The sequence below is a fragment of the Sus scrofa genome, chromosome 12, assembly GCF_000003025.6.
Source record: "Sus scrofa isolate TJ Tabasco breed Duroc chromosome 12, Sscrofa11.1, whole genome shotgun sequence".
Taxonomy (NCBI): Eukaryota; Metazoa; Chordata; class Mammalia; order Artiodactyla; family Suidae; genus Sus; species Sus scrofa.
In genome coordinates, this window is record NC_010454.4 from 995,491 (window position 1) to 1,022,501 (window position 27,011).

At 66.8% G+C, this 27,011-nt stretch overlaps 1 protein-coding gene across 10 annotated transcripts; it reads right to left on the reverse strand.

Annotated features, from left to right (window-relative positions):
* ASPSCR1 (ASPSCR1, UBX domain containing tether for SLC2A4) lies at positions 198–26,442 on the reverse strand. 10 transcript variants are annotated; one of them, XM_021066377.1, is made up of 16 exons: positions 26,265–26,442; positions 25,413–25,468; positions 22,553–22,667; positions 20,926–21,026; positions 13,893–13,950; positions 12,997–13,070; positions 12,301–12,745; positions 5,053–5,192; positions 4,729–4,810; positions 4,452–4,518; positions 3,733–3,795; positions 3,307–3,359; positions 880–931; positions 628–697; positions 377–552; positions 198–295 (listed from the first exon to the last, which is right to left on the reverse strand). In XM_021066377.1, the coding sequence occupies exons 1-16, from the start codon at positions 26,364–26,366 to the stop codon at positions 282–284; spliced, it is 1,668 nt and encodes a 555-aa protein (XP_020922036.1). In that variant the 5' UTR covers positions 26,367–26,442; the 3' UTR covers positions 198–281. The 10 variants fall into 10 exon arrangements, 5 of the variants coding, with proteins under 5 accessions (XP_020922036.1, XP_020922035.1, XP_020922039.1 ...); XM_021066376.1 differs by having other exon boundaries at positions 198–287; positions 26,265–26,441; XM_021066380.1 differs by lacking the exon at positions 26,265–26,442 and adding an exon at positions 25,876–26,120.

A 27,011-nucleotide genomic window follows, 5' to 3' on the forward strand; every position in this document is an offset into this window, starting at 1 on the left:
AGGGATGCCCGGAGGCCCTTCTCAGAGGAGGAGCGGTCAACTCCATCCGACAGCTAAAGCCCAGGGGCCCTGTGCCCTTGGTGACGGCCTCCCAGGCCCAGGTCACCCTCCAGCCCGGCTACAGACTGGCCAGTCCCAGGGCCAGCAGCAGGCAGGGGGTCCATGGGCCCTAACCCGGAAAGGACGACAGAAGGGGCTGGAGAGAGGCTCGCGTCTTTATTTCCGCTCAGTAGGCAGGGGTCCTGTGGCTGTCAGAGTGGGCACCTCTGGGCTGGTGGCTCTCACCTCTTGGCGGCTGCAGCATGAGAACACAGGGTGACTTCAGGGTCCCAGCCCCCACCCCCCGGCCCCACCCGCCTGGTGGTCCCCATAGTACCTGGCAGCTTCAGCCACTTGGGCACCTTGCCCAGGTCCCTCCTCACGGGCTGGGCCATCCCAGGGCTGGGCGCGGGGGGCCCTGCTGCCTCTTCCTCAGAGGTTGGTTCCAACTCCAGGGGCACAGAGGCAGGGGCTGGCAGCGGGGATGGGGTCCCGGCGGCCCTGGACATGCACCTGAGGACAAAGGCCAAGGAACAGGATAGTGGGCACTGGGCACTGGGCCCTCCCTACCCCTCTGGAGTCACTCACCTGGCCACCAGGACGTCAGCAGCAGATGGGGACACAGTGTGTTCCAGCAGCCTGGGCTCCAAGTAGATGCCTGCGGGAGGTCCAGCCTCACCTCAGGCCACAGGGCAAGGGGCCTGGCCGGGCAGGCGGCTGTCCCAGCCCGAAGGGGGATATGGGGGCATCAGGGCCACTGGCCTCCCTCCCGCACCCGTCTGAGGAGTGGGCATCCACGCCCAGAGCCAGTGGCGGTGGGCGGAGAGAGGGGCCACCCACCTGTCGGCTCCTCGGGTCCGAAATGCACAAGGGCAGCGGGGAAGAGGCTGGCCTGAGGGGTGCAGAGGGAGCTCAGGGGCCAGGGCACCACCCCACAACATGGCCCACCACCCAGCTGCCCTGGCTGGCCAGGGCATCAGACCACAGGATCCTGCCCGGGGCCAGCTCCAGCCCCAGCCGGACGGGCACCTGTGCGCTCCGGCCTTTCTCCCCCCAGTTCCCGGGGAGCAGCAGACATCCTGAAGGAGGAGCTAGGCCTGGCAGCGCCCCCCCCAGCAGAGGCTGCCGGAGGTTTCTGCTCCGGGTCTGGCGTGGGACTGGGTGCCTTCCGGGCAGGGGGCTGGACTGTGGGGCCGAATGGGGCTGCAGCAGAGGAGCGCAGAGCCCCCGGGTCACCACCCGCCTCTGCACCTGAGGATGGTCACGGCTGAGACCCCCAAGCGGGCCTGAGGCGGCAGCAAGGCCACTGCCTGAGGCTCCACGTCTCCGGTCCCTGGTGGAAGGGCCACAGCTGCCAGCTGAGTGTGTCCCCCCGCCCCGTTCTCAGGGCCCAGCTCTTGGAGTTGGGTTGGGGGGTTAGTAAGAGGGAGCTTCCAAGGCTGGACCCAAGGTCACAGCAGAGGCTGAGGCCGAGGGCAGCTGAGAACACTCTGCAACCCCACGCGGCCATGTGGAAGCCCGGGGCGGAGGCATGTGGCCTGCAGGGTCGAGGAGGTGCCCCAGGGCCTCGGACACTGACGGGGGCGGGGGGGGGGCGCACAGGTAGGGTGGTGCCCCAACCCGCCCCGGGTGACCCAGCCAACCGGCCAGGCACTGGGGCCACCCGCCCTGTGGCGCCTCCTGGAGGCGGCTCCTCGTGAACCCGGCCTCCTGGCCTCCCCTCGGCACCTGCTGGAAGCCCCCTACCCGCCGGCTCTGTCTCGGGGTCCCTAAGGGACAAAGAGCTGAGGGCAGCGCGGGCAACCACGGGGACCACTGGGAGGGAGGGTCTACCCTCTGCTCAGGCTGACGAGGTGGTCTTTGGGGCCCACCAGGGGTGGAGCCAGGGCCCTGGGCGAGGCAGTGGGCAGGAGGCTGAGACGGAGGAAAGGAGGGAGGGGCTCAGCCCGGGCAGCAGGCCTGAGGTGGGGGCGCTGGGCAGCTGTGTCCACACTGCGACCTCCGCATCCTCCCGCCCTCGGCCCCCTCGGCCTCTCTCAGCAAAGAGCCGCTCCTGCTCCCGCAGCCAGAGGGGCAGCTGGGCTGCCGTCCCCACACCCACCCGGAGCTGTCACTTTCTGGGGCGCAGGCCTGGCCCCAGGCAGCCCTGCCAGGGACATGAAAGCCGGCCGCTTCCGCGCCCGCTGGCCCGCGGGCGGGAAGAAGGCTTCCTTCCCGGGGCCCTGCCAGCTCTCTGATCACGGGCAGCCAGGGACGCCACCCTGAGTGAGGCCCCGCGGCTCCAGGGGAGCTGATGGATGAAAGGAGACGGCTGCTGGTAGCGGGGGGCAGAGTGTCACCAGGAATCAGGCCACGTGGGTGGGACAGGCGGCACCCAGGGCTCCCAACTGGAGGGAGTGTACGGCCGCGGGCCTCCCCACCCCGAAGCATCTTCCAAATTCAATGTTTATCAACAGGCTGGCCAGTGAGGAGGGCGGGCGGGGACAGGAGGAGGCCCAATGCCTCCGGGGCTCCCAGGGGCGGAGAAGGGGGCGCGGGGGGGAGCCCCCTGCTCCCGCCAACCTTGGCTCCTTTCCTTGGTGAGCTTCCAGCCTCTCTGCGGTCGGTCTGCCCCCCACCCCCACCCCCCGACGGTGGCAGCCCCGGGCGGGCAGCACGGAGGCCCCTCACCCCAACTCGGATCTCTGCGGGGCCTGCTGGCCGCTTGACAAAGGCCAGCCTCTGCTCCTAATTAAAATATCTGAAGAGACTTTGACGAGGAGCCATTAGGCTGGAGGGCTGGGGAGGCCCCGGGCCGCTCTCCCGGGGCGAAGGCACAGGACATTCCTTCTGGCTCTGGACGCAGCCCAGCAGGGCAGCCCATCAGGATCACCACTCCCCACCCTGGGAGCTCCGGGCCCCGGCCAGCGGGGAGGGCCCAGCACGGCATTCCCAGCAGAGGCCACGGGGTCGGGGAGAAAGGCCTGGCCGCAGCCCCTCCAGGCCGGGGCCAAACCTGCTGCCAGCAGCTGGCACCCCCAGGCCTTCCCAGGCAGCTGGCCACCCGTGGCTGCGGCCTCTGACCCTTGAGCCTTCCGGGGCTCCCCACAGCCCAGCAACCAGCCCCTCTCCCCCAGACCAGGGGCAGTCCTGGCAGGGCCGAGGCTGCAGAGCCCCAACCAACTTCGGAGGCGCTCTGCTCCCTCCAGGCCACCCGCCCCTCCCTGGTCCAGGGCCTGTGCCGCTTCGGGCCGGCCCAGCAGCGCCCCCAGCCTGGCAGGCTGGTACCTGAAAAAGGGTCAGCGTGTGGTCGTCCAGGATGGTCTTGGGCGGAGCGATGACTGCGGAGAGATGGGTGTTGTCTCAGCAAGCGCCCTGGCCCTCGGTGCCGCCACGCGGGAGCAGGAGGCCTGCGGCCACAGCTGGGGGGTTTCTGAAGCGGCCCCTCAGCTCACAGCCCCCCGCCCATCGCTCTGCTGCTGCCAAGACCCAACAGGAAGCTGGGGGGAGGGCACGGGGGAGGGCAAGGGGGGGGGCCCACCTGCAGGGTATGCTCGCCCCGCTCAGCGCCTTGTGCGGCCCTGCAGCTCTCCCTGCACCCCACCCCCACGGCTCCTGGGGCAGGCAGAGGGCACCTTCCTCCCTCCCCCTGTGCCCCCATCTGCCCCACGATGCTGTTCACGCGGGAGAAGCTGCCGCAAGCCCCCTACTCACACAGGTGGAAGGGCAGCGCGGGGTTGCCCAGGTGGCTCCTCACAAAGTCCCGTAAGTCCCCCACTGCGGGAGGAAGGGCAGGTGGGTGGGGGCCCAGAGGCAGATCTGCTCTGGTGTTGCGGCCGCCAGGCCCAGCCTCCACGGACGCAGCGGCTCGACCTCAGGCCAAATCCGAGCTTTGAGGGCAGCAATCCAAGCTTGTTCTTTCCACGGTGCCCCCAGCAGTTTGGCAGTGGGATGGTCCCAGCCTGGGACCCCATCTGCTGGGGGACTGTCCCTCCCTCGGCCGTTCGCTCCGCCCACCACCAGCCAGAGCTGCCCCCGGGGACCGGGGACCTTGAGGGCCTGCCTGCCACCCCACCTCTGCAGTCTTGGGTCCGGGTCACCAAGGACCCCACTCAGAACCGGTGGCACTGCTGCCTTCCCCCCAGGTGAGCCACAGCCCCAGGCCGGAGACCCAACAGCAGGTGCTGGGGAGCCCTGGGCCCACCTCCTCTGGGTGCCCCTATCCCACCCGCGCCCAGAACTGCCCGCCTGGCCTGCCAAGCATTTGATGTGAGTCCAGCCCCTAGCCCGCACCTGCCGCCTGCCCCACGGAGACCACAGCACCCGGCCAAGGCCAGCCCTGGAGCCCAGCCCTGCAGCCCCACGGCCCTGAGGGAAGGGGCCTGAGGGGGTCACGGGCCGCCCGCCCCCCAGATGCCCCGAGGGCTGCTCACCGGTCTCACTGGGGCGGAAGAAGCCCTGCAGGATGTGGCGGTCCGGAAACAGGACCCTCAGGACCACCTGCAGCAGGACAAGCCGGCCCGTCAGCAGGGCGCCCGGAGCCCGGGCCAGCGCCCCTCATGCGCTGGCCACGGGCTGGATCCGTCGGACCCCCGGGTGCACGTGTGAAAACACCGACGTTTCTCCTCCTACGTGGGGCCGACGGGCTCGCGGACGACCCGAGGCCACGCAGGCCTGTGCTGCCGCCAGGGGCAGACCCCCCACCCGTACCTTAGGGTAGCGCTGCAGCTTCTCCTTCATCTGGGCCTCCCGGAGGGCCTTGGTCACCAGGGGTGCTTCTTCCAGGCGCTTCCTGGCGGTGGCGGGGAGGTCCCAGGTTTCCCCAACCAGAGCAGAGCCCCCACACGAGCTGGACTCCGGACCTCCCCCCACCCCCTCGGACTGGGTGAGCTGCCCCCCCGCGCCCCCCGGGGCTGGACAGAACTGGGAGCCCCCACCTGCACCCCCACGCCCTCTGAGCTGCTGCCCAGGGCCTGGTGTCAGCACCCCACACGGGCTGGGGGGGGGGTCTCCCGAGGGCCAGGGCACACCCACCGCTCGCTCTTGAGCTGGGCCAGGCGCCTTCGGACGTCGTCCACGGTCACCTCGAAGAACTCATCAGGCAGCTCCGCAGGCCAGGCCTGAAGCAGCACCTCCAGGTCGGGGTGGCACACCACGGGGGCTCGGTCCACCGGCTGGGCAGGCAGAGGGCTCGGCTGACACAGGGCTCAGGAAGGGCTCCGGCTCCCACCCCATGGCACTGGGGCAGACATGCAGCCCCATCTGTCCGCCCAAGGCCAAGGCCACGGAGCCCCTCCTCTACACCTGCCTGCCTCACGACGCCGGTGCCGAGACCCCCACTCACCGACAGGGCACACAGCTCTGGGGTCTGGGCTCAGCCGGGCCAGCTGGCATCCTCCGGCACCCACACCGCTACAAGAACCCCAGCTGCCTCTCTGTTCACTCCCTGTCTCCATGGGGGCTCCCCACGAGTGCCAGGGAGCTGCCTGGCACTAGGGTTCTCCAAAGTGGGGGACAAACGTAGGGAGCAGCGCCCCGGTCAAGGCCACACCGGGGAGGGGCAACCAAACAACAGCCCCTGAATTAAAGGTTTGGCAAACACCTGCCAGCAGTTGGCCCCATGGCCAGGCTGAACCCCCTCCCCTCCCCAGGGGAGCAGCCCGAGCCCACCCTGCCCTCTGCCCACCTTGGGGACACAGGAAGGGACAGTGTCATGCCTAATTGGCAGCAATGACGACAGAAATTTACAAAGCAGGGCCTGCTCTGCTCACAGTACCTCCAGGCGGGAAACCGCTGCGAGGGTAGCTCGAGAGACCGTGGGGGCACTTGGCGGTGCTGAGGCCGCCCGTGGAGCTGGGCCCCCGGCCTGCTCCCGCCTGCCCCTGCCCCATCCCAGCCTCGGCACAGGGCCCTTGCCTCCTGCCTCTCGACACCGGGGCTGGGCTCGGCCGGCTTCTCTGGATGCTGCGTCCTGCGGTCCTGGCCACAGCACCCCCCACCCGCTCCACAGGCCAGACTCTCGGCTTCGGGGAGGGCCAGGCCCAGGCTGGCCGCGGGTGGAAGCTGCCCAGGGCCCCCCAACCACACCCAAGGCCTCGACTGCCCAGGCCGGCAGGTCTCCACTGTCGGCGGGTGTACAGCCGCATGGCGCCCCATGATAACAGGAGGCGGGCTCTCGCCAGGAAGCCCCCCGGTCTTGGGGCACCGGGGCAGGGTGGCCAGGAAGGGCTGGCGAAGGCCGTGGCAGCGGGGCCCGTAGGTGGCTGACCAAGGCCCCGAGGGGCTGTCCCCTCAAAGCCACAACCCTCCTGCAGCCTGCAGGCCGTCCACGCCAGAGCTTTTTATAACAAGATGCCAGGCGCCAGGCTGCCCCCCACAGCCGCGGCGCCTGCATTCCAGAAGGGCCGAGTGTGCGCCTGGGCCCCTGGGGGAGGGCGAGGGCGGACGTGGATGCGCCTAAGCTGGGCACCGTGTGTCTGCCAGGGCCAGGCCCAGGCACACAAGCCCCGGAGCCCAAGCCCCCGAGCCCAACAGCTGCCGTTACGACCCAGCCCCTGGCGGGTCCCACAAGAACAGCAGACAGGCCAGTGGGATGTGTCACCCTGCTGCCAGGGGGCTTCCAACGCCTCCACGTCGCCCGGCCCACAGAGACACCGCGACCAGAGGGGAGGGGCTGGGGTGGAGGGCGGGAGGAAGCGGGGCAGACCCCTCACTTGGGACACTCCCCTGGCAACCGGGCCCTGGGGTGCAGTTACGCCGCCCAGCTCCAGTCCTCGGTGGATTTATGGGGAGGCTTCTGGATGGAGGGCAGAGTCTAGGACGGGGTGCCAGGGAGGAAACGCACAGGGGCAACCACCAGCGGCCTCACACTCTTGCCATGGGGCTCCCCGTGCACTGGCAAGGGCCGCAACTCCAGGGGCCGCGCTGGGGCTCCAAGGTGACCCTCCCCTCTGGTGCCGAGGACACGGGTGGGGTGGCTGGCCTGGAACCCTCCCAACCCCCACCTGCGCGTCAGCTCCTCCAGGGGCTTCCGGGGAGCCGTCAGGCCTGGGTCATCCCAGCCAAGGGACAGGCTTCCCATCACGGGCTCACTGCCCGGCTCCTAAAAACAACTGCCAGCCTCCGGACAGCCCCCACGTGGACTGGCTGACACTGGCCAGCGGTCCAGAGGGCGCCTGGGAGAGCCGGGAGCACCCCCTGCGGGTGACGTTCGGAGGAGGCCTTGGCTGACGGCCGGAGGCTGGACAGATGCGCACTGACACGTGAGCCACCTGGGGACCAACTGTCCCCTGGGATGGCCACTGATGCCTCTGTAAGGAGCCCCTGCCGCCAGGACGGACCCTTCGAGGGAGCCCCGAGGGGAGAAAAGCTTGTGGGCCCTGTCCGTCCTCAACCTCGCGCCAGGTCAGCGTGGCCCCAGGCACAGCCAGGGCCGGGCCTGGAGGGGACGAGGGGCCCCCACAGCCAGTGGACATGCTCCAGGGGCCGCCCACGAAGAGCTGAAGACCCGCCTGGGCACACGGGGGTCCGCCCATGTCAGAAGCAGCCTTGCTGCCGCTGCGGTTTCATTTTCTTGACGCTAATTTTCCAGGACATGGACGACACACTGAGGAAAAATGCGGTGACGCTTTGGAGGTGACCTCAACCCAGACGTGCCCGCGTCCCCGCGAGGACTGTTCTCTTCGATTGCTAACCCTCCCGCCGCCCTCTCGGCGCAGCCGGCCTCGGACCACGGCTGGGGTAACAGCTTCCCCAAGGGGCTCGGAGCCCAACCGCATCGCGGGCGGGCAGGCAGGCGGGAGGGCCGCGGGCCAGCGGGGTCACTCGCCACCGCCCTCTGCAGGGAGTACGGCGCCAGTGCGAGGCCAGGCCTGACCCCGAGCCCCTCGCCAGGCCAGGCGGGTCTCCCCAGGCACGGGGCGCGTGAGCCCCCCAGGGCGCAAAGAAGCAAACGTGGGGCGTGCGTGGGCCCGCCTCACCCCCAGGGGAAGGGGCAACCCACAGAGGGGGCCCCCAGCCGAGCGGCTCTTGGGGCTGCAGGGGTACCCCGGCGGCCGAGCACCCTGCAGTTCCCACTGTCCCGCCAGCCCCGTCACGGCTGAGACTGCAGGACAGCCTCAGCAGTAGGGCATCCGCTGTCGCCGGGCCACTGATACCTTCAGAGCTGCAGAGCTGTCTGCCCACAAACCTGAGTGGGCGTCCTGGCCCAGGCCAAGGCCGAGACCGGGGGCCGTCCACCAGCACCCCCGGGGAGGGCCCCACTCACACTCCCCTGCCCTGGGCCCGCACCTGGCGACGTCACAGAAGGCACTAAGGCCCAGAGATGGGCAGGGACCAGCAAGGGGCACGGCCCTCGGCCCACCCCGGCCCCTGGCACTCGGAACCTGCCTGGAACCGGGAGCAGGACGGCCACAGGCGAGCTGACACCTGCCCAGAGACGGGGTGCGCAGTGCCGAGCGGGTCCCCAGGGCCGGGACCACCCCAGGAGGGTGAGGGGCACAGGGGAGACCGCGGTCAGCCCGCCCTGCCCAGGGGGTCGGGGCCTTTGATCACAAACCGGGCCAGCTGCGTGGGGGACGCCTGCTGGGACCACGGCCAGCAGCACAAAGAGCTGCGGGGCAGCCCCCAGGCCAACGGAAGGGCTTCAAAGGACCTGCCGGGCCGCCGCACAGCCCCGACCTCGCCGGCACCCGGCACCCGGTTCTGTCCGCCAGTAAAACTACCTTCTAATAACCCGTGTTTCGACATCAAAGGCAGGAGCCGCCGCGTCTGTAAACCATCCTGGGCCTCAGCCGAGGACCTGCCTGCATCTCATCCTGTCTCTCCCGACTCTTCACTCAAAGCCCAACCACACACAGGCAGGACACGGACGGGAAACCTGGAAACTCTTTTGATGACTGCAGCGCACCTTTGAAGTTCCCAAAAGTTCCGTTCGGTTCCTTCTCCCCTCCCCCAGGACTTAAGGGGACACAAAGCAGACACCATGTGGCCGGCCGGGCCTCCGGGCGCGCGGCTGTCAGTGTGACAGGAGGCGAGGGGCGGGCGGGGGACGCGCCCCAGTCAACCAGCTGCCGGGGCCCCCAGATCAAAGACCAGCGCTGCTGGCGGCCAGGCGGCCCCTCGCCGGGACCCCTCCTTCCTGGGCCCCTGGGGTCAGCACTTGGGGACGCACGGGGCTCCTGCGCCCGGGACAGCAACCACCTACCAGCCAGCACCAGTCCAGGCCACTCCCCACACGGCCACGGGGCACCAGCGGGTTCCCAGGAGCCGCGAAGGCCACAGCCTTCAGGGAGGGAGGGGCCCTGCCCCGGTGCTGGATTCCTGGCCCCCGAAAGAAGAGCCCTGGAGGGAACCAGGCCCCTGGCCCCAGCCCACTCCGACCACAACGGCCTGCTTTCGACGGCTGGTTCGGGCCCAGTGACGAGGCCACGAAACTGGGGGCTTCATGCTAGTTTCTAAGGCAGCTGGAACCTCCGCATAGAAGCCACCGGGGTCCCTGGAGAAGCCAGAGAAGCACCACCAGCTCCTCCCCAGGACGGGCGTCCACGGGCCGGGGACTGGCTCAGCCCCGCCCCCTCCCATTCGGCAAGAACACAGGGAGGTCCGGGGAGCAGGAGGAGGCGCCTCTGTCGCAGGGCTGAGCCTCCCGCACTCCCAGAGGGGCCCCCACCCTCCCAGGTGTGGGGCCTGGAAGCAAGCGTGAGGAGGGGGCTCCAGCGCGCAAACGCACGTGGACCACCACCAGCGGTGTCGCTGAAGACGCCAACCAAACTGGACCCTGCCCGGCACGCGAGGGGAGCTTGCTGGGGGCACCGATCCGAAACCTCACCACGCGAACAAACGGAAGGAGCCAGAGGCTCAGAATCACCTCAGCGCGGAAAACAGCTGGTGAAGCGCCGTACCCACCTGTGCAAGAGAAAGCCGCTCAGAAAGGCCGGGCCAGAAACCCCGCCCGACACAGGCTTCTCACAGCACACGTCACCCTCCACGGACAAACGGACACCCCAAGATCAAGGACAAGCAAGGATGCCCACGACGTTTGCTGCTACTCAGCGGATACCAGAGACTCCATCAAAGCAACAGGATTAAAAAAAACAACACGAGGAGTTCCCGTCATGGCGCAGTGGTTAACGAATCCGACTAGGAACCATGAGGTTGCGGGTTCGGTCCCTGCCCTTGCTCAGTGGGTTAACGATCCGGCGTTGCCGTGAGCTGTGGTGTAGGTTGCAGACGCGCTCGGATCCCGCGTTGCTGTGGCTCTGGCGTAGGCCAGTGGCTACAGCTCCGATTCAACCCCTAGCCTGGGAACCTCTATATGCCGCAGGAGTGGCCCAAGAAATAGCAAAAAAAAGACAAAAAAAAAAAAAAATAAAAAACAAAACAAAACAAAAAAAAAAAACAACACGAGACAAGTAAGAACATCAAGGAAAGATACAACTGACGTCATCTGCCAGGACGCCAGCTCAAGTTGAGAAGCTGCTGGAGCCACCGAAGCAGGTGAGCCAGGCCACCCAGCATGAAACCCAGCGGACCCCACTCGTGGGGCCGAAGCCTCACCATCCACACTCCACAAGCTCCCCTCAGTGGCAGGGGGGTGGGAGGGCTGCAGTGGTTCTCTGTCACCCAGAAAGGTGACCTGTAAAAAGGGAGTCGCTCTCGGGACTTCCTGCCGCGGCACGGCGGGTTAAGAATCCAACTATGGGAGCTCCTGTGGTGGCTCAGCGGCTAATGAACCCGACTGGCATCCATGAGAATACAGGTTCGATCCCTGGCCTCGCTCAGTGGGTTAAGGATCCGGCGTTGCTGTGGCTGTGGCGTAGGCTGGCAGCTATAGCTCCAACTAGACCCCTAGCCTGGGAACCTCCATATGCCCTGGCTGCTGCCCTAAAAAGACAAAAAAAGAAAAAAAGAGTCCAACTACGCCACTCGTGTCACAGCGAAGAGCAGATTCGATTCCCGGCCCAGCACAGTGGGTTAACAGATCTGGCGTTGCTGCAGCTGCAGTGTAGGTCACATCTGTGGCTCCGATTCAGTCCCCGGCCTGGGCACGTCCATATACAGAGAGTACAACCGCAAAATAAAAACAAAGGGGGGTTCTTTCGGCAGCAGCATCCTTCTCATCACCACGTAAACTGCTGGGGACACGGGTGGGGCAGAGCTGCCCGGATGGAAGGGAAGGACAGAGCAGAGGGGGAGCAGGCTGGAAGGCACACACATGCCTGACGGCTTCAGGGGCTCCGCAGGGACAGCGTGCTGCCCGGGCTGGAAACCCAGGCTGGCCCCACCACCAGGTCTCTCAGTTGGGAAAGACCCCTCCGGCCACCAGCCAGAGGCCGGCCATGCTTGCCTGGGTGGACGCCCCAGAGGTGGGAGAGCCTGGGACCCTGGGGAATCCAGCACACGCTTTTGCTGATGACAGGACGTGAGCGCTGCTGAGGGGCAGTCCCGCAGAGGGACCCAGAGAAGCCTGTGGGAGCCCTGCCGGGACTCGTGAAAGCCCACAGGCGCTCCGATAGAAAGTCCCGCGCCGCCGCCGCCCAGACCCAGCTCCGCGCTGAGGGGCCCACGCCTGTCCTCTCTCGGGACCTCGGACAGGGCTGCAAGCGGCCACACGCCTGGGCTCCCCTCGCTCAGGCGGACAGAGCCAGGGACAGGGGTGGGTGTCAGGCTCGGGGACAGCTGGAGCCAGAGATGCTCAAAGGAGGGTGGTGCCCCGGCAGGAAGGGGCACCCCCAGAGCCCCCCACTGCCGGGAAGGGCCAGGCCGGTCTATCCCAGCTCAGCCAGGGCCGCGTGCCCCCCTCCCGGCTGCGGCTCAGGCAGCTGCTGGCAACTTCCATGCCAAAGAATCCCCACGAGAGATACACGAGGGCCCCCACAGGGCTTGCCTGCCCATGTGGGGCACATGCCACGCGCCCCCCCACACACGCCAGCCGCAGGACAGAGAGTGACTGGGGGACGCCTGGCTCAGGAGGAACTGTGGCCAAACCACCTTCACATCAAAAGCTGCTCAGAACCGCCAGCCCGGGCAGAAGGCAGGGGGCCGGCCCCAGGGCTCTGGGACAGCGGCTCCAGGCTGGGACGTGGCCACAGGGACACACGCGTGTGTCAAAACCCGTCAGGCCGCACCCCTAAACCGATGCTCCAGAAAACGGACTGCAGACGACATGAGACCAAAGAGCGCTTCCCCAAGGAGACGGACAGGCACCCGGCGACCACGCTGCACCCCTAGAGGTCAGGTGCGGGCAGGAGACAGGACCCCAGCGCCCGGCTCGCTCCTTACCGGCTCCAGCTCTGGCTCCGGCTCCTGCTGGGGCTCCTGGCCAGGCCGCGACTTCTTTGGCTTCGAGGGGCCTGCGGGGCTGGAGAAGGACTTGGGTGGTTTGGCTGAAGGTGACACCAGAGGCCTTGCGGCCCCGCAGGGCCCCCCCAGTCGCTGTCCCCCGCCTGAGAAGGGCACGAAGGGGGCAGGTGCGGGCTCCTTCGCGACGGGCTTGGCCTGGGCGTCTGCGGGCGTGGGGCCGGGGCCGTCCGTGAGGCCGGGCCCCGCGCTGGCTGCCGCGTCCTGCCGGCTCACGTCGCCGTGGCTGAGCCCTGCGGGGTTCAGCGGCAGCAGAGGGCTGCTGGCGGCCTGGCCGGCTGGTGTCAGGCGCGGGCTTCCCGGGCTCCTGCTCTGGGCGGCCCCGGGCTCCTGCGTGCCGGCCGCGTCCCAGGGCTTCATGGCGAACCTGAGGGGAGCCCACAAAGTGAGGCTCGGCTCGTGCGGCCCCATGTCTCCACGCGGCGGCTCCCCTCGGGGGCCGACCGAGCCGAGTCCATCCCGGGAGCAGCCCCCGCAGCCGCAGCAGAGCGCAGGGTGTCCGACCCCCAGGCCACAGGCGGGGGAAGCCGCCAGGGGAGGGGCGGGGCTCCCCCTGGCCTGCTTCCCTTCCTCCCAGACCCCACTTTCCTTCCCTGAATGAGACTCCGAGGCCCCCACCTGATGGTGGCACTGCCCCCGGTGAGGCCCAGCGACTGCAGGGTCGTGCTCTGCAAGGCGGCTCTGCCGGTCACCTGCGAGGAGGGAACGCGCCGTCCTGCTGACCGCCCACTGACCGAGCGCCCCATCCGCCTGCCTCTCCCAGCCTGGGCTCTGTCACCAGCACCCTGGGGTCCCCAGCCGGCCCCAGCCCGGCACCAGCGCCCGAGAGGCCCGGGCGCGCAGGGCTTGGGCCTGGGTTAGCCGCATGTGGCCAGCTGACCAGCCCGCCGAGGGCTGGGACTGACCACGATGGCCCTGACCCAGGCCCGGGTGCGAGGCTCAGTGATCTGCCTTCCGGGGGGGGTATGTGGCCCCAAGGGCCCGCTGTTCACATCCCTGGGTCAGGAGCCTCACACTGGGATAAAAGGTGGGCAGGGCCCAGCCCCAGCAGGGGGCCCTTGGGGACGGTGGCCACCCCGCCAGGAAAGGGCACTTGGCCAGGGTCGAAACAAAAAGCCCCTGTGAGCCAGGGGACCCCGCGCCAGGAGGGTCCCCCCGTCACGGGCGGGCGGGCAGGCGGGGACAGGCAGGGCCTCGGTGCCAGGCCAAGCCTGCCCCATGCCATACTCGGTTTTGAAAAGATCAAAACACGGAGCAAAGCAAATATTTATTAAAACGAAACCACTTTTGTGACTCTTGGGCTTTGAGAGGAGCTGGGAAAACAAACAGGGCTCTGAGGGAGGCTGGGAGCAGCCTGGGCGGCCCTTGGTCGCTTCCCGCGGAGCCGGCGTCGGGCCTTTTTTCCATGAAACACACCAGGCTTTCAAGGCCCGAGCCTCCCAGCCGCCGCTTTGAAGGCAAGTCTGAGAGCGAATTTTCCAGGCTGGAAAGTGAGGGCGGGCGCGGGCACCTACCTCGTCCCGCATGTACACGCAGACTGGGCTCGCCTGACACGGCCGCTCGAGACGCTCCCTGCAGGGACAGCGAGCGAGACATCACAGACCCGTCTCCGAGGAGGACTCGTCCGCCCTGGCCGTCAGCCTACGGCCTGGCGGCGTCTCCCACCTGCCCCGGCCTCCGAGCACCGGGACGACATGGAGCAGGGAGACGGGCAGCGCCAGCCCCCCCGGGACCAGCCTCGCCCAGGCCACCACCAACCCTGCCTGGGCTTGGGACCAAGAAAGTCCCAGAGGGGCCGAGACCTGGGCTTTTATCTGAAGCCGTTGCCCGTGTCCCCTGAGAGGTGGCTGCCCCAGAAGCACAGGGAGCATGGGGCTTGGGTCCACCACACGACCTCCAGGACACAGCAGGGCAAGGCCGGGACGAAAGCGGCGGGGCAGCGGCCTGGCCACGGCGCCCTCCCTGTACACCAGACCCCAGGACGGGAGGGAAGGGCCCCGGGGGACGCCCAATCGGAGGATGGGGGAGGGTGGGGGCCTGCAGGTGCACAACCAGGCCCGCACCCGGGACAGCCGGCACCTCCCACACCGGCCTGCGCTGGCCATCGCGGTTACAGGCCGCGAGGTGACCAAGCCCTGGCTTTGGATGGTCACATCACTGTAGCAGGCCTGTGACAACCAAGCAAAGTTCACTCTGCGTTTCTGACACACGAGTGCAGACCTCGCCCCCAGATAAATGTCTGACCCAGACGGACCAGCAGCGCTCCAGGCCTGTCCCGCCCTCCAGAGAGGCCTGGGCCGCCAGAGCAGGAGGCCTGGCACGTCCTCAGGCCGCGCGGCGCTGCCCTGCCAGGCCCCAGGGCTCAAACAGACCCGGCCGGGTGGGAGAGCCGACGGCTGAGCCGGTCACCACACCTGACGCTGACACTTGCCACCTGGCCCGTCCCCGAGACCCGTGCCACTGTCCTCTAAGTGCCTTCAGCACGTCCTCTCGTTTGCTATCGGTTTTGCTTCTATGAGGCCCCCAGGACTGACAGACAACCCAGAGCCCGCCCTGGGAGGCCCTTGGAGCAGGTCCCGGCCACCTCCCACCGGCTGGCACCCGGGGGAGCTCAGCCCATGCTCTCCGCCCCCCGCCCCCGGCCTGTGCTCACAACAAAGCCGCCCCCAGGGACGCCTTCCAGCTCTCAACCCGAGCAACTCGGGGGCCAGCCAGGCAGGCGTGACCCTGCACACACAGTGGGGCCAGGCTCAGGGAAACGTAAGACCCCAAAGTGGTGGAGAGACAGCCCTGGCCAGGCCCACAGGCTCTTCATCCTGAAGCCACGATGGAGGAGGCGCAAGAGAAGATGCTCCTGCAAACCAGAGCCACCGGGCCGGGGGGAGGGAGGGGGGGAGCCGCTGGGACGCGGCCCCTCTCAGCCGCGACAGAGGCAGTGGCCACCTGGGCTCAGGAAGCTGGCTGCCCGCCTGCCACGCGACAAGCAGAGTGCTCTCTGCTCTCGGGGGCTCTGGCCAGGTGTCCTCCTCACAACCCCTGCCCAGCACCCCTGTGGCCAGTGCGGGGCTGCACGTCACCCGCGGGGCGGAGGGCACAGCAGCGCCCGGGAAGGGAAGGCCTCCGGACATCAAACAGCAGGCTGGCTTTGATGTCGCCGCTCCAGAGGGATCGGGTTCCGCGGGAGGCATCTGAGGAGAGGCCCGTAAACACGCCGAGGGGAGGGGCAGCCGCGCGATCGCTTCCAGACTTTCCCGGCCAATTAGCGGTGCTCTCCCGTCTGGCCAAGGACAGTAGACCCGAACCTTCCAGCGCATCGGGCGCTGCTACCACGCCCTGCAACAGACCGCCAAAGCCCCCCGTGTCTCCGACGGAGATAGCTTAGCGGGGGCTGGGCCTGCCCCATACCCCAGCCAGGCACTTGGCCCAGAGGGACAGTGCTGGGGAGAGGCTGGGGGGGGGGGTCCTCCCGACATCCAAGGCCAGCAAGCCCGCTCCCCACGCCAGGCCAGGGGCCAGCGGGGCAGAGGTGCTACCGCCGCCGTGCTTCTCCCCGTCACGGACGCAGCCGGACAGCTCCCGGCAAGGCACTGCTGTGAACCGGGGGGCGAGGCCAGAATTGGGAGCCCCTTCTGTTTTTGTCACCCGTTGGGGCCTGACCAAGTTGGACTGGTACAAACACAGATGCCACCAACACAAGCTTGGCACCATAGCCCCCCGACGCAAGAACCACCAAAAGTGGCTCAGATGAACTGAGCTGTGACTTCGGCTTCAGAGGAGCTCCTGCTGCCACAAGGAGGCCCTCGGTGGCTGAGGCCACATCCCAAGAGGCCAGGTGACGTGCACCCACCACCCAGCTGCCCGGCCCACACAGAGATGAGGGAGCACTGGGGGGCACAGAGGCCGAGGCCCAGCGGCAAAGCTGAGCGCCTGCGGCCGGTTTCCAAAGAAAGGGAGCCCCAGGCCTCTCAAAGACGGCACCCTCGACGGACACCCTGGCATCTACGCCCTGGCCGTGCCTGCAAGGCCCTGGGCACAGAAACCCATCCCCAACCTGACCACAGGCGGGCCCCGCCCGCATGGGCAGCCCCTCCCTACAGCCTGCTGTGCCCCAGGGGCCACGCGACCCAGAGAACAGGCGGATGGCCAGTCTCTCCGGGACGCTGGAATCAGTGGGATGAACACGGCTGAGAGCCAGGGGCGGGGGCGGGGCTCGGCTCCAACACAGGGCCAGACGTCGGGGGGAGACCCCAGCCTGGGGGTGGGGGGCGCCCAGAGCCCCCCCCGCAGCAGAGGCAGGCTGGCCGGCCCACAGCGAGCCAGCGCCCCCCGGGGTGGCCACCCTTCCACGCAGCGCTGAGCTTCGCAGGGCGCCCCGCACGGAGGGAGGCGGCTCCAAGCGTGAGACGCGCCAATTTCCAGACCAACGAGGAATGTAAAGTATCTCCTTTCGCGCTGATGACACGTTCCGAGGATAATGTTTTGGATGTTCTGAGTCGGTTAATTATATTCCTGAAATTAATTGCACCTGTTTCCGCTTTCCTTTGATGTGGGTACGAGACAATTCCGAATTACCTCCTGTCCCCACGTGTGGCCCACACGCCCATCCAGTGGACAGCTAGTCGCTCAAGACGCTGGGGTCGAGCCAGGCCGCCATCCACCCAGAGCTCCACGCAAAGGGCCCGCACCGCTCACCTCCAGCAGCTCTGGCCGCGTCCGGCACGCCCGCTGCTCTCGTGAACCACTTCAAGCAAGAAAAACCGGCTCCGTGACAGACTCCCGTGGGGACCAGGGCCGCCCAGAGCTGCTGGGAGCCAGCGCAGCTCCCGCACCTCTTGCCTTGGGCTCGGGCCGGCGGGCAGGCGCTCCGGCATCCACAGGGCTCCGCGGGGTGGGACGCAGACAGCGGCTCCTGCACGGCTCCTGCATGGCCCCAGCGCAGCCTCGCCAGCTCACCACTTTGGGGCACGCGCTCCCTCATCTGGACTCAGCTTCAGCGCTGGCAATGCCAGCTTCCCAGCAAAGGCCTGGAGCTGAAGCCTAGACAAGTCCCACCCGCGGTTCCAGCAATCCTGCCTCTAAAGCCCCGGCCCGGCGGTGCAGACCTCCTGCTGTGCACGAGAGACAGCGGAGAAAGGCTTTGGAACACGAACACACACACACACACACACACACACACACACACACACACACACACACACACAGAGGCAGGACGGCGCAGAAATGATGCCCAGGGGATCCTGTGAAGACACGACGGTCCCAGCCCAAGAGCAGGTGCGTCACGCCACGTGTTCAACGCCCTGTGTGAGCAAAGGACTGGCCCGGCACAACCCCTGCCCTGGCCCACGTTCCCTGCCTCGTCACCCTGCTGCTTCTGCCACTGTCCCCGCTGCTCCCCAGTGCTGTTTCTTAACGTCTTAAGCCCAGTTTACGGAGCCAGTCGGCCCGAAAGGCTCGTGCGACCCGTGTTCCCGGCACCTCGGCCCTCCCCAAGGCGACCCCTGGACCGGGACGCAGCCCAGGAGGGCACGGCCATCCTCATGATGGGGTGACCCTGGCCCCCCGACAGGGCAGCCAAGGAACCGCCGGGTCTCGGGAAGGTGGACCCCAGACTGCAGAGTCCAGCATGCTCCCCAGGCCACCCCTTGTTTCGACGACCGCAGCCTGAGCAGGGGCTCTGGCGACTCGGGGCCCCTCAGCTCCCTGCCCTCCATGCCCGCCCTTCCGTGCAGCAGCCAACAGCTTGTGCAGAGGCTGCGCGTAGCAGACAGGTGATCTTTTGGGTCTAAAAACAGCTTTTTTGTGTGTGCTCACTCCTCACTAATCTGGCAAAGTAGAACATTCTAGAACAAACGATCTTCCTATGGCACACTCCTTCCTGGTGGTGGTGCCAGGCAGGGTGAGGCCTTCAAGCAGGCCAGCCGTCCCCAAGCCTGTGGAGCCAGCCCCTGGTCCGCAGCTCCCGACGAGGCCCTGCCGGTCACTCGGGCCATCACGGCCTTCAGCTCCGCCCCGTGCTTCTCTGTCCCCTTTCTAGAGACGCGGAAGCCCACAGCCTGGCCGTCTGGACCCTTCCTCTGGCCTCCATCCTCACGCTTGGCCACCGGGCTCTGCAGCTCCTCCCCAGGAGGCACCTCAGCCAGGACGGCAGGGACCCGGCACTCCAGATCCAGGCATCAGCTCCCAGCCTCACAGGGCCCAGGAAGGATGCGCTCTGGCAGGCTGCAGACAGGACAGACCGGCTGACCCTCCAGCATATGAGCAGGAGGGCAGATCCTCAGGCCGCCAGCTGTCCCCAGACATGTGGCATTCGGTCACACATGCCAGCGATCACAGCCCTCGATCCCCAGCCGTGGCCCTGCTCCACCTCCTGCCATGCTCTCCTCTCCACGCTGCGCCCGAGCCGCTGCAGCGACACTGGATCCTGAACCCGCTGTGCCACAAGAGAACTCCTGAACGCTCTTTTTCGATGTCACCCATCTCCAGGTCCTCAGAGACGGGGAACAAACTGCCACCTGTCCGGACGGCCGCCACCCCTTCTGGCTGCCTTGCTCGGACTGGGCACGTGGGGCCATGGGGCTCCTGTTCACGCCTGGGGCTCTGGCTGCAGTGCAGCTGGCTGTCGGTACCCAGCTGGTAACTGGGGAGCCAGCGGAGCCCCCAACGCCGAGAGCCGACAACAACGTGGGAGCCATGGGTGCCTCACACTTGCCCACCCCCGTTCTCGGAACAGTGCGGGCACCCCCCCGCCCCCGCCGTCCAGAGGGCCCCGCCTCGCCCAGCACACAGTGGAAGGGAATCCTGGACCCCACTTCATCCAGCACTGGCCCGCCACCCCAGACCCTCCCCACCCACATCCGCGGCAGCCACTGCCCGTCCTCCAGGCCGTGTCACTGCCGACCCCCTAACGGCGCTCGGCCTCCTGGGAGAAGGCAGAATCGCAGCGCTCCACGGGTGCTCCTGCTCAGTCCGGCCCCGGGCCCTCTGCCCGTGCGGGCCCTCGGCCCCGGCAGCAGTGCCTTCCCTTTGCAGGTGCAGCTGGCTCCTCCCAGGCCTCCCCAGCCCCCAAGGCAGTGTCCCTCCTTCCTGGGGAAATCTGAGCGCTCTGAACACCCGCCAGGGTGGGTACCGGTCAGGTAGCTCTGCAAGCCCTGGACCAGCTTCCCCACTGCAGCCCCGGCCGACTGTGCCGAACAAACGACAGAACAAAGAGAAACAAGCAGAGGCCCCGTCGTTTCAGCAGCGCAGCCAGCAGCTGGGCAGGGAGGTGCTGGGCCCCAGGCCCTGAGCTTTGAGGAGTACCCCCCAAAACCCTGAACAGCAGCCCAACCCCCCAGGGCCTGGTGGGACAACAGGTGCCCAGAGCTGCACAGGGAGGCAGCGCTAATGCCACTGGAGGCCATGCAGGTGGCGGGGGTGCAGTGGGGGGGGTCCTTTCAGAACGCGTCTGGCGGGGAGCAGAGGCTGGCTGCCGGGGACCAGGCCCCTAGGAGGGGTAGGGACGCTGGGGCTTGGCACTGCTGCCCCCGCGGCCTCATCTTACAAAGAACAGGGAACAGAGGGCCACCAGCACCAGAGAGGGCTGGTGAGGAGCTCCCGGAGGCAGCTCGGGTGGGGCTCGGGTGGGGCAGCAGGAATTGGCTGCTGGACGGCTCGGGCAGCAGGTCCCTCGTCCGCTCGGAGCAGGCTTCCCTAGGGTGGGGCCCTGCCCAGAGCCCCTGCCCCGCAGGCAGACTCAAACCAGGCCCCATTCTCGGCACTCGAGACACAAGAACGCATCCTCTCATCACCCTCGGGAGGCCCAGAGAGGGTGAGCAACTTGCCTACAGCCACAGAGCAGCCACTCTATCCTCGCGTCCTGGGACGGAGAGTTTTAAAAGTGGACTCATGAGACTTCCCTCCCACAACGAAGAAACAAAACTTAGAAGGTGACCCTTCTGACACACACAGGAGCAAAGTTTAAACATTCGACCCCTGGCCTGGGAACCTCCGTATGCCGTGGGTGCAGCCATAGAAAAGACAAAAAGACCAAATAAATAAATAAATAAATAAATAAAAATAAACATTAATCCCCAGACAGAACTAACACGTGACAGCTGTCGGCAAGATTTTCTCTTTAAACAGAGCCGGTGCCCGGCACTCCCTCACGGCTCAAGGAGCCGGTGCTGTCAGCGCTGTGGCTCTGGTTCCTGCTGTGGCGCAAGTTCCATCCCCGACATGGGAACTTCCGCATGCTGTGGGTGCAGCCAAAAGAAAAAGAGCCCCAACCACAGCCCAGCGTCACCTTAAAGAGTTTACACCAGCGGCGGCAGCGGGGCGGGGGCTCTCAAGCTCCCCCCAGCCCCAAAGCGTGTCTTGCTCTCCAGGAGGGGGAGGTCTAGCTGTCCCGGGACCCCCAGGGAGGACCAGCTGCCGGCAACCTGCGTGGCTGGTGCGGCTGAAGAACGGGCGCGGCCCTCGTTTCCCACCCGCGGGTCTGGATCGGCCGGGCCGGGCGACGTCCCCGGCCCGGCGCAGAGCCTCGCCTGCGAGCTGCTCGCCGACACTCACCTGATCTGCGCAAAGTGGCAGAGGAGCTCCCAGAGCGTCCGGCCTGAGCAGAAAGCGTCTTGCAGCCGGGAGCCGTCGTCCAGCTGCAGGGCAACGCGCACCTGGGGGAGACGCGCGCCAAGTCAGGGAGAGGTCTGAGCCCGGGGCGCGGGGAGCCAGGCTGAGCGCTGCCCTCACTCGCCAGAGTAATTCCTTACTTTTTTTTTTTCCAGCCAAGTTTGCAGCGTGCAGAAGTTCCTGGGCCTGAGCTAGAACCCGCGCCGCAGCAGCAACCTGAGCTCAACCATGACAGTGTCAGATCCTTAACTCACTGCGCCACCAGGGAACTCCCCAGGGTAATTTCTTACCTAACAGGTAACTAACTCCCCCTGTCTACTGAATTCCCTTTCTCATAAACGAGCACACTGCTTCTGTCGGCCCATCTTGAGTGACTGCCTCCCTGAACAGGGACACAGGTCTACGACCTGGGAAGGGGTAAATACCTCTCAGGTCCCTCTGCAGAACGACAGACGTGCTACCGCAGGACCGGAGCCCCACAATGCACCGGCTCTGCCCCAGCTGCCAGGGCCGGGCACAGACTCACCACACCATGGCTCCTCCTGCCCAGAAGCGGCCTTAAACTCTTCAAGGGCATGTTTATCTATTATTTAGTTGTCTCTTTAGGGCCGCACCTGTGGCACGTGGAAGTTCTCACGCTAGAGGTCGAAGCAGAGCTGCAGCTGCCGGCCTACGCCGCAGCCACAGCACCACCAGATCCCAGCCATGGCTGCGACCTACACCACAGCTCACGGTAACACCAGATCCTCGACCCACTGAGCGAGGCCAGGGATGGAACCCGAAACCTCATGGATGCTCGTCAGGTTCTTAACCTGCTGAGCCACAACAGGAACTCCAGGAGCATGTTCATTTACAATTAATCCCAATAACTAACAAAGGAGGGACGGCTCCTCCAGGCCGCCCTCCAGGAACCTGTGCAACAAGGCAGGGTTCCTTCCACGTGAAAGGCTGAGAATCACAGCGGCAATGGGAGAGGGGCAGTGGGCTCAGCCCCAGCTGCCTGACTCCCGGGGGCCTCTGGAGAGAGCTGACACCCCAGGGCCCGGGCCTTCCTCCCGCCTGCTGGGAGAACACAGCCAGGTGTGAGCTGGCAGCAGTCCCTTAACTGCCATCTCTGTGCCCAGTGACCCTACAGTCATTCGCTAACCCCCTGGGCTGGGACCAGGCTTACTGGTCTGGTGGAGAGCAGCGTGTGGGCCGGAAGACCAGGACTCCGGGCGGCAGAGCCCTGCGCCCCAGCCGTGCCTTCACCCCAGAACTGAGGCCGCGTGGCCTCCGCAGAGCCCTGCCGGCTCAAGATTCTCAGAGATTTTCTGGCTGGAAACATCAGGTCCCATGGTGAAGGCTGCCCGCGTGCGGATGGGGACACAGCACAACCCCTCTCCACCCCCCCCCAAAAGGCCACGCAGCACAGAGAACGCAGACTCTCGTCTCCCACCAGCAGCTCTCGGAGAGCAAGGCGGGAAGGCGGTCTGCTGAAGCCTCCTGCGGCCCGGACCACCTGAGCCTGAACGAGAAGGGGAAGGGCAGGCAGGAGTGGTGCTGCCAGCCCACCGCGAGGGCCACCTACCATGGTCTCAGGCCCCTCGCGGCTCCGGGAGATGGGCACCATCTCCAGCTTGGCGTTGTTGGGCAGGTTGGCGAATCGCCACTGCAGAGACAGGTCCAGCACATTCCTCTGAAACCTGCAAGACAGACCAAAGCCACGGGCTGCCTGCCGACTCGAGCCCAGCCCAGGGCTGCCGGGAGCTGAGGGACGCCCGCATCCCGCCAGCGATCCCGCAGCCTGCAGAGGCAGAGCAGGTCCCAGCTCCCGTGGCGGGTCTCGGGAAGGAAAGAGAGCGCGAGCTGCAGGGACAGAAAGCACACAGACGGTCACCCTGGGGCTCCTCCGATGGGGCAGCGCTGTGGGACCCGCCCAAGCGCAGACTCGGAGAATCAGAACATACACAGGCATGACGGACGCGCGTGCGCCCTGCTCTGCTCAGGAAAGTTCGAATAGAGCCCTGTCATCACCGCCCAGAGCTGTGGCGGCCTGGCCGCTGCAGCCACGCTCCCCGTGCAGCCAGCCACTGGCCAAAATGACCGGCTCCAGTCACTCCTGCTTCCTGCCGTTCTCTGAAGCAGAGCCACAACTCTGAAGACAAGCAACAGAGGCAAAGGTTCTAGAAAAGCACAAACAGGATGACCCGGCCTGAAGTCCCCAGGGAGTGCCAGGCCCTCACGGTGGCCGGGATTTGGGGATGAAGGGCTGAGACCACCATTCCTGGCTGGCCAAGCCAGGTCCTCCAACCCTGGGCCAGCCCGTAAGTCCCTCTGCCCGTGTCCTGCACGTTTGAGCCACTGCACAGGGACCTGCAGCTTTGAGCCTCCAACAAGTAGGCGAGGCCTGGAGCGTCCTCTGACCCTCTCGCACAGCTTGAGTCCAAGTGGGGGCGGTTCTTGGAAGGAACTGGGGGGAGCCCAGCGAACTGCTGCGTAGGAGGGAAATATCCCAGGCCAGGAGAGATGGGCACAGGGCGAACCCCGGCACCTCTCTCGGCAGCCTGCCTTCCTGGGAAGCATGGCCAGGGTCTGGGTCAGCACGCTGTACAAACGGGAAACTCAGATGAGCAGCACCAACAGGTGGCCCGGGCCACCCCAAGGCTGCGCTGGGCCCACCACGCGCAGGGCCTGACGTCCCGCTCAACGCACCCCCGTCTGGACTGACACAGAGTCCGACGCCCACCACTGAGGAGGAAAGAGGGGGCCGCAAGGGACTCAGAGACCTGGACACTGCCTCACCTGGGGGCAGGGAGCGTGGCAGCCAGGCGGCCTCTCCTCCAGACCCCCTCAGCTCCCAGGAAGCCTCCGGGAACGGGAACCAGCACTGCTAACCCCAGAGATCAGCTGGGCCTGAGAAAAGCTCCTGCCCACGGCACAAACCGCCACCGCGGTGCGGCTTTGATTTTACAGGAGAGGAGGGCAGAATGCACGGCCAGGAGAGCGAATAAGAGAACATACTTATGCTGCTCAGAAGTCAGACGGTGAGCTCTCTTTTTACCGAAGGCTGGGGGGGAAATGACAGTGCGGGTGAGAGACTGTGAGATCGGACGTCTCCAGGCGGTCACCCGACTGCACGAAGGCTGAGGTGCCTTTGCAAACAATGAGTTTCTCAACGGGGAACACAGCACCTGAAGACAGGAGAGGCAATCCTCCACGCTGCCGGAAGCTGCCATACAACAACCTCGACACCGAGGCGAGACGGGACAGCAGACCCCAGGGGAAGCCTGGGAGCTTGTGCTGGGAGCCCTGGCGGTGAGCAGAAGGGAGCTCACATGCGTGCACCTGTGCACACGCGTGCACCCGAGGCTGCCTTCCTTGGCAGTGGCAGCACTTTTTAAACAAATCACGCAATTGGTGGCTGCAGAGAAGACAGGAAAAAAATCAATACGCGCAGTCAAAGGCCTGACATTCTGACCAGCTCCAACCAGACACCACGTGGATGTCTCAGGCAGGTTCAGAACACAAGAGCGGAAAGGGGACCACCCAGCTCTGTGCCTGGAGGCCAGGGCACCAGCCAGCCCAGGTGCCTGGGATTTTCGGGGGCCGCAGAAGGAAGCAGGGATCCAGGATGGCGTGAGGGCCTCTCTGCTCAGAACCTCCTCTGCACAGCCCCACGCGACGCACAGACAGGCTCCCACTCCTCGGGCTCCTCGCCATCCCTGCCGTGAGGACACACCGCTAAGGTGGCAAGCTCCCGCTACGGGACAGAAACCCATCCACCAGTGTGGGGTTTTGACCCCTGGAGAATCTGGTGCAAGCTCTCTCTTCGGAAAAACGCCTGCGCACAGAGAACTGTGCACACAAACACAGGGGCTCTGAGGCCCCAGAACCCCCTCTCGTTTGCAGGTTTCTTCGAATTTCTCCACGGCCACCTCCTCTCGCCCTCAGAGCCCCACCAGGACCTTACAGCACCAAATGCATAAAAACCCTCTGCAGTGCGCAGAATGGTAACCCCTAGAAGGATCTATCCACCCCCTGACCCCCCAAACTCGTGAGTGTGACCTATGGAAACAAGGCCTTTGCAGAGGGTGATCAAGACCCTCGAGATGACGTCATCCTGCATGACCCGGGAGGCCCTGAATCCACGGACACACGTCTTCATGAGGGACAGAAAGAGAGAGAGACACAGCACACAGGAGCAAGGAGGCAGCGGATGGGGAGGCAGCCGCAAGCCTCGGGTCACCTGGAGCCCCGGAGCTGGAAGAGGCAGGACCAGATCCCCCCAGACCTCTGGAGAGTGCGGCTCCACCAGCACTGTACCGGGGGCTCCTGGCCTCCCAGGGGTGAGAAAGTAGGCTTGTGTCCCTTTAAGCTGGGGAGGGCGGGCTGGGGGAGGGGAGGGGAGCTGGGGAGAGGGGAGAGTCCACAGTGGCCAGAGCACTCACTTCAGGTCGTACTCGTTGGGGTTGAAGTCCTGCCGCCGGCACGTGTCCTCCAGGACCTAGGGGTGAGATGAGGGCATGAGCCACTGCATCCGATGGGCGTGGGGGTGGTAGGCAAGTGACACTGAGGCACCCAGGGCACAATTCGCCCCTTGGAGAGCTGCTTGGCTCTGCCGGACACAGCCCAGTACAAGCCATGAGAGGGACCGACCACTCAAAGGCACGCACGTCTCACTGCGCACTGTCCTCCTCCGCACTGGACCTGCCTTGTCACCCCAGCTCTTGCGGAGGGCCCTGCACACCGGGTCCCCAACAACCCGTCCCCACAGACCTCTTCCCACACACTCAGGGACTCCCCCTCATAGAGAACCAGCTCGAGTGGGTCCTGCCCGCCCCCCCGGGAGGGAGCCCCCTTCTGCGCCCTGCACGCCCAGAGATGTCACCACCGGCTCGGCCCCCGCCGCACCGTGTGCGCGCACGGTCGCCGACACAGCCGCGCTCAGCAGGCACTTTCAACGTGGTAGGCTCGACGTCGGCCGGCTGCCCGGCGAAGTGCCGCCAGTGACTCAGCACAGCCGGCGGCAGCGCACCGCGCCGGAGAGCGTCCCCGGGGTGGGGACCGGGGCTGGGGGCGCCGCCGCCTCCGCCGAGGGCGGCAGGGGCCGCGACCCCCGCCGGCCCCTCAGTGCCGGGGGCCCGGCGCCCGCCGCGCCAGGAGGCCGCCCATTGGCCACCGCAAGCCCCGCCCCGCCGGCTCCGCCCGGCCCCGCCCCCGCGGCCCTCGAAGCAACCGCAGCAGCGGCCGGCGCCGCGCCCCCGACCCCCTCCCGCCGCCCCCCCTGCCCGCGGCCGCACCTGCAGCAGCACGGTGCTCGGCGTCACCTTCACCGTGTGGCGCCGCCCGTTCGGGGCCAGCACCGACACCGCGGAACCCCCGCCGCCTGCCGGGGCCGCCATCTTCCGCTCACGTGACCCGCCGCCGCCCGCCCAGCGTCAAACAACTTTATCCGCTACAGCGGGACGCACGGCCACGCGGGGGCGGGGGCGGGGCCGGGGCGGGGCCAGCGCGCCTCCGGACCCGCCCCTGCCTGGCCACGCCCCCCGACGCTTCCGCTGGGCCCCCGAGCGCCCGCCCAGCAGTGGTCCCGCGAGGTCACCCCCGCGGGGCCACGTGGCCCGGGTCTGGGCTGACCGTGTGGGCCGCGAGCGCACCGAGGCGAGGGCTCCCTGCCCTAGCCCTGCCCCCTTTGGTCCTGAGCTGTGAGATCAGGCCCCGCACCTCTGCCGAGTGAATGCGTGCCGCCTTGAGAGGTGGTGTGAGGGTCAGGGAGCGGCCGCGGGGAAAGGCCAGCCAGAATCTGCAGACCCAAGAGCAGATGCGGTGAAAGTCTACAACGAGCATTCGGTGCCCTCAGTCTTGCAGCTGCTGAACCGCGTGGCAGAACTTGCCCCCCACCCCGACCAATTCCAGCTGCTCAAGTCAGGGGAGGCCGGAGAAGGGAGGCGTAGGGTGTGGGATGGCATGCTGCCACCCTGGTGGTGTGGGTGCTGCTAGGCCTTTGTGTAGCTGACACTTGCGTCTCACAAAAAGCCTGTCCTAAC

Excerpts from the sequence above, each read along its gene's own strand:
- ASPSCR1 (XM_021066376.1), bottom strand. The coding sequence starts at position 26,366 with ATGGCGGCCCCGGCAGGCGGCGGGGGTTCCGCGGTGTCGGTGCTGGCC. Across the intron at positions 4,811-5,052 it reads GCCCAGCTCAAGAGCGAGCG|GAAGCGCCTGGAAGAAGCAC; the intron begins GTGGGTGTGCCC and ends CGCCACCGCCAG. Across the intron at positions 4,519-4,728 it reads AGCTGCAGCGCTACCCTAAG|GTGGTCCTGAGGGTCCTGTT; the intron begins GTACGGGTGGGG and ends GTCCTGCTGCAG.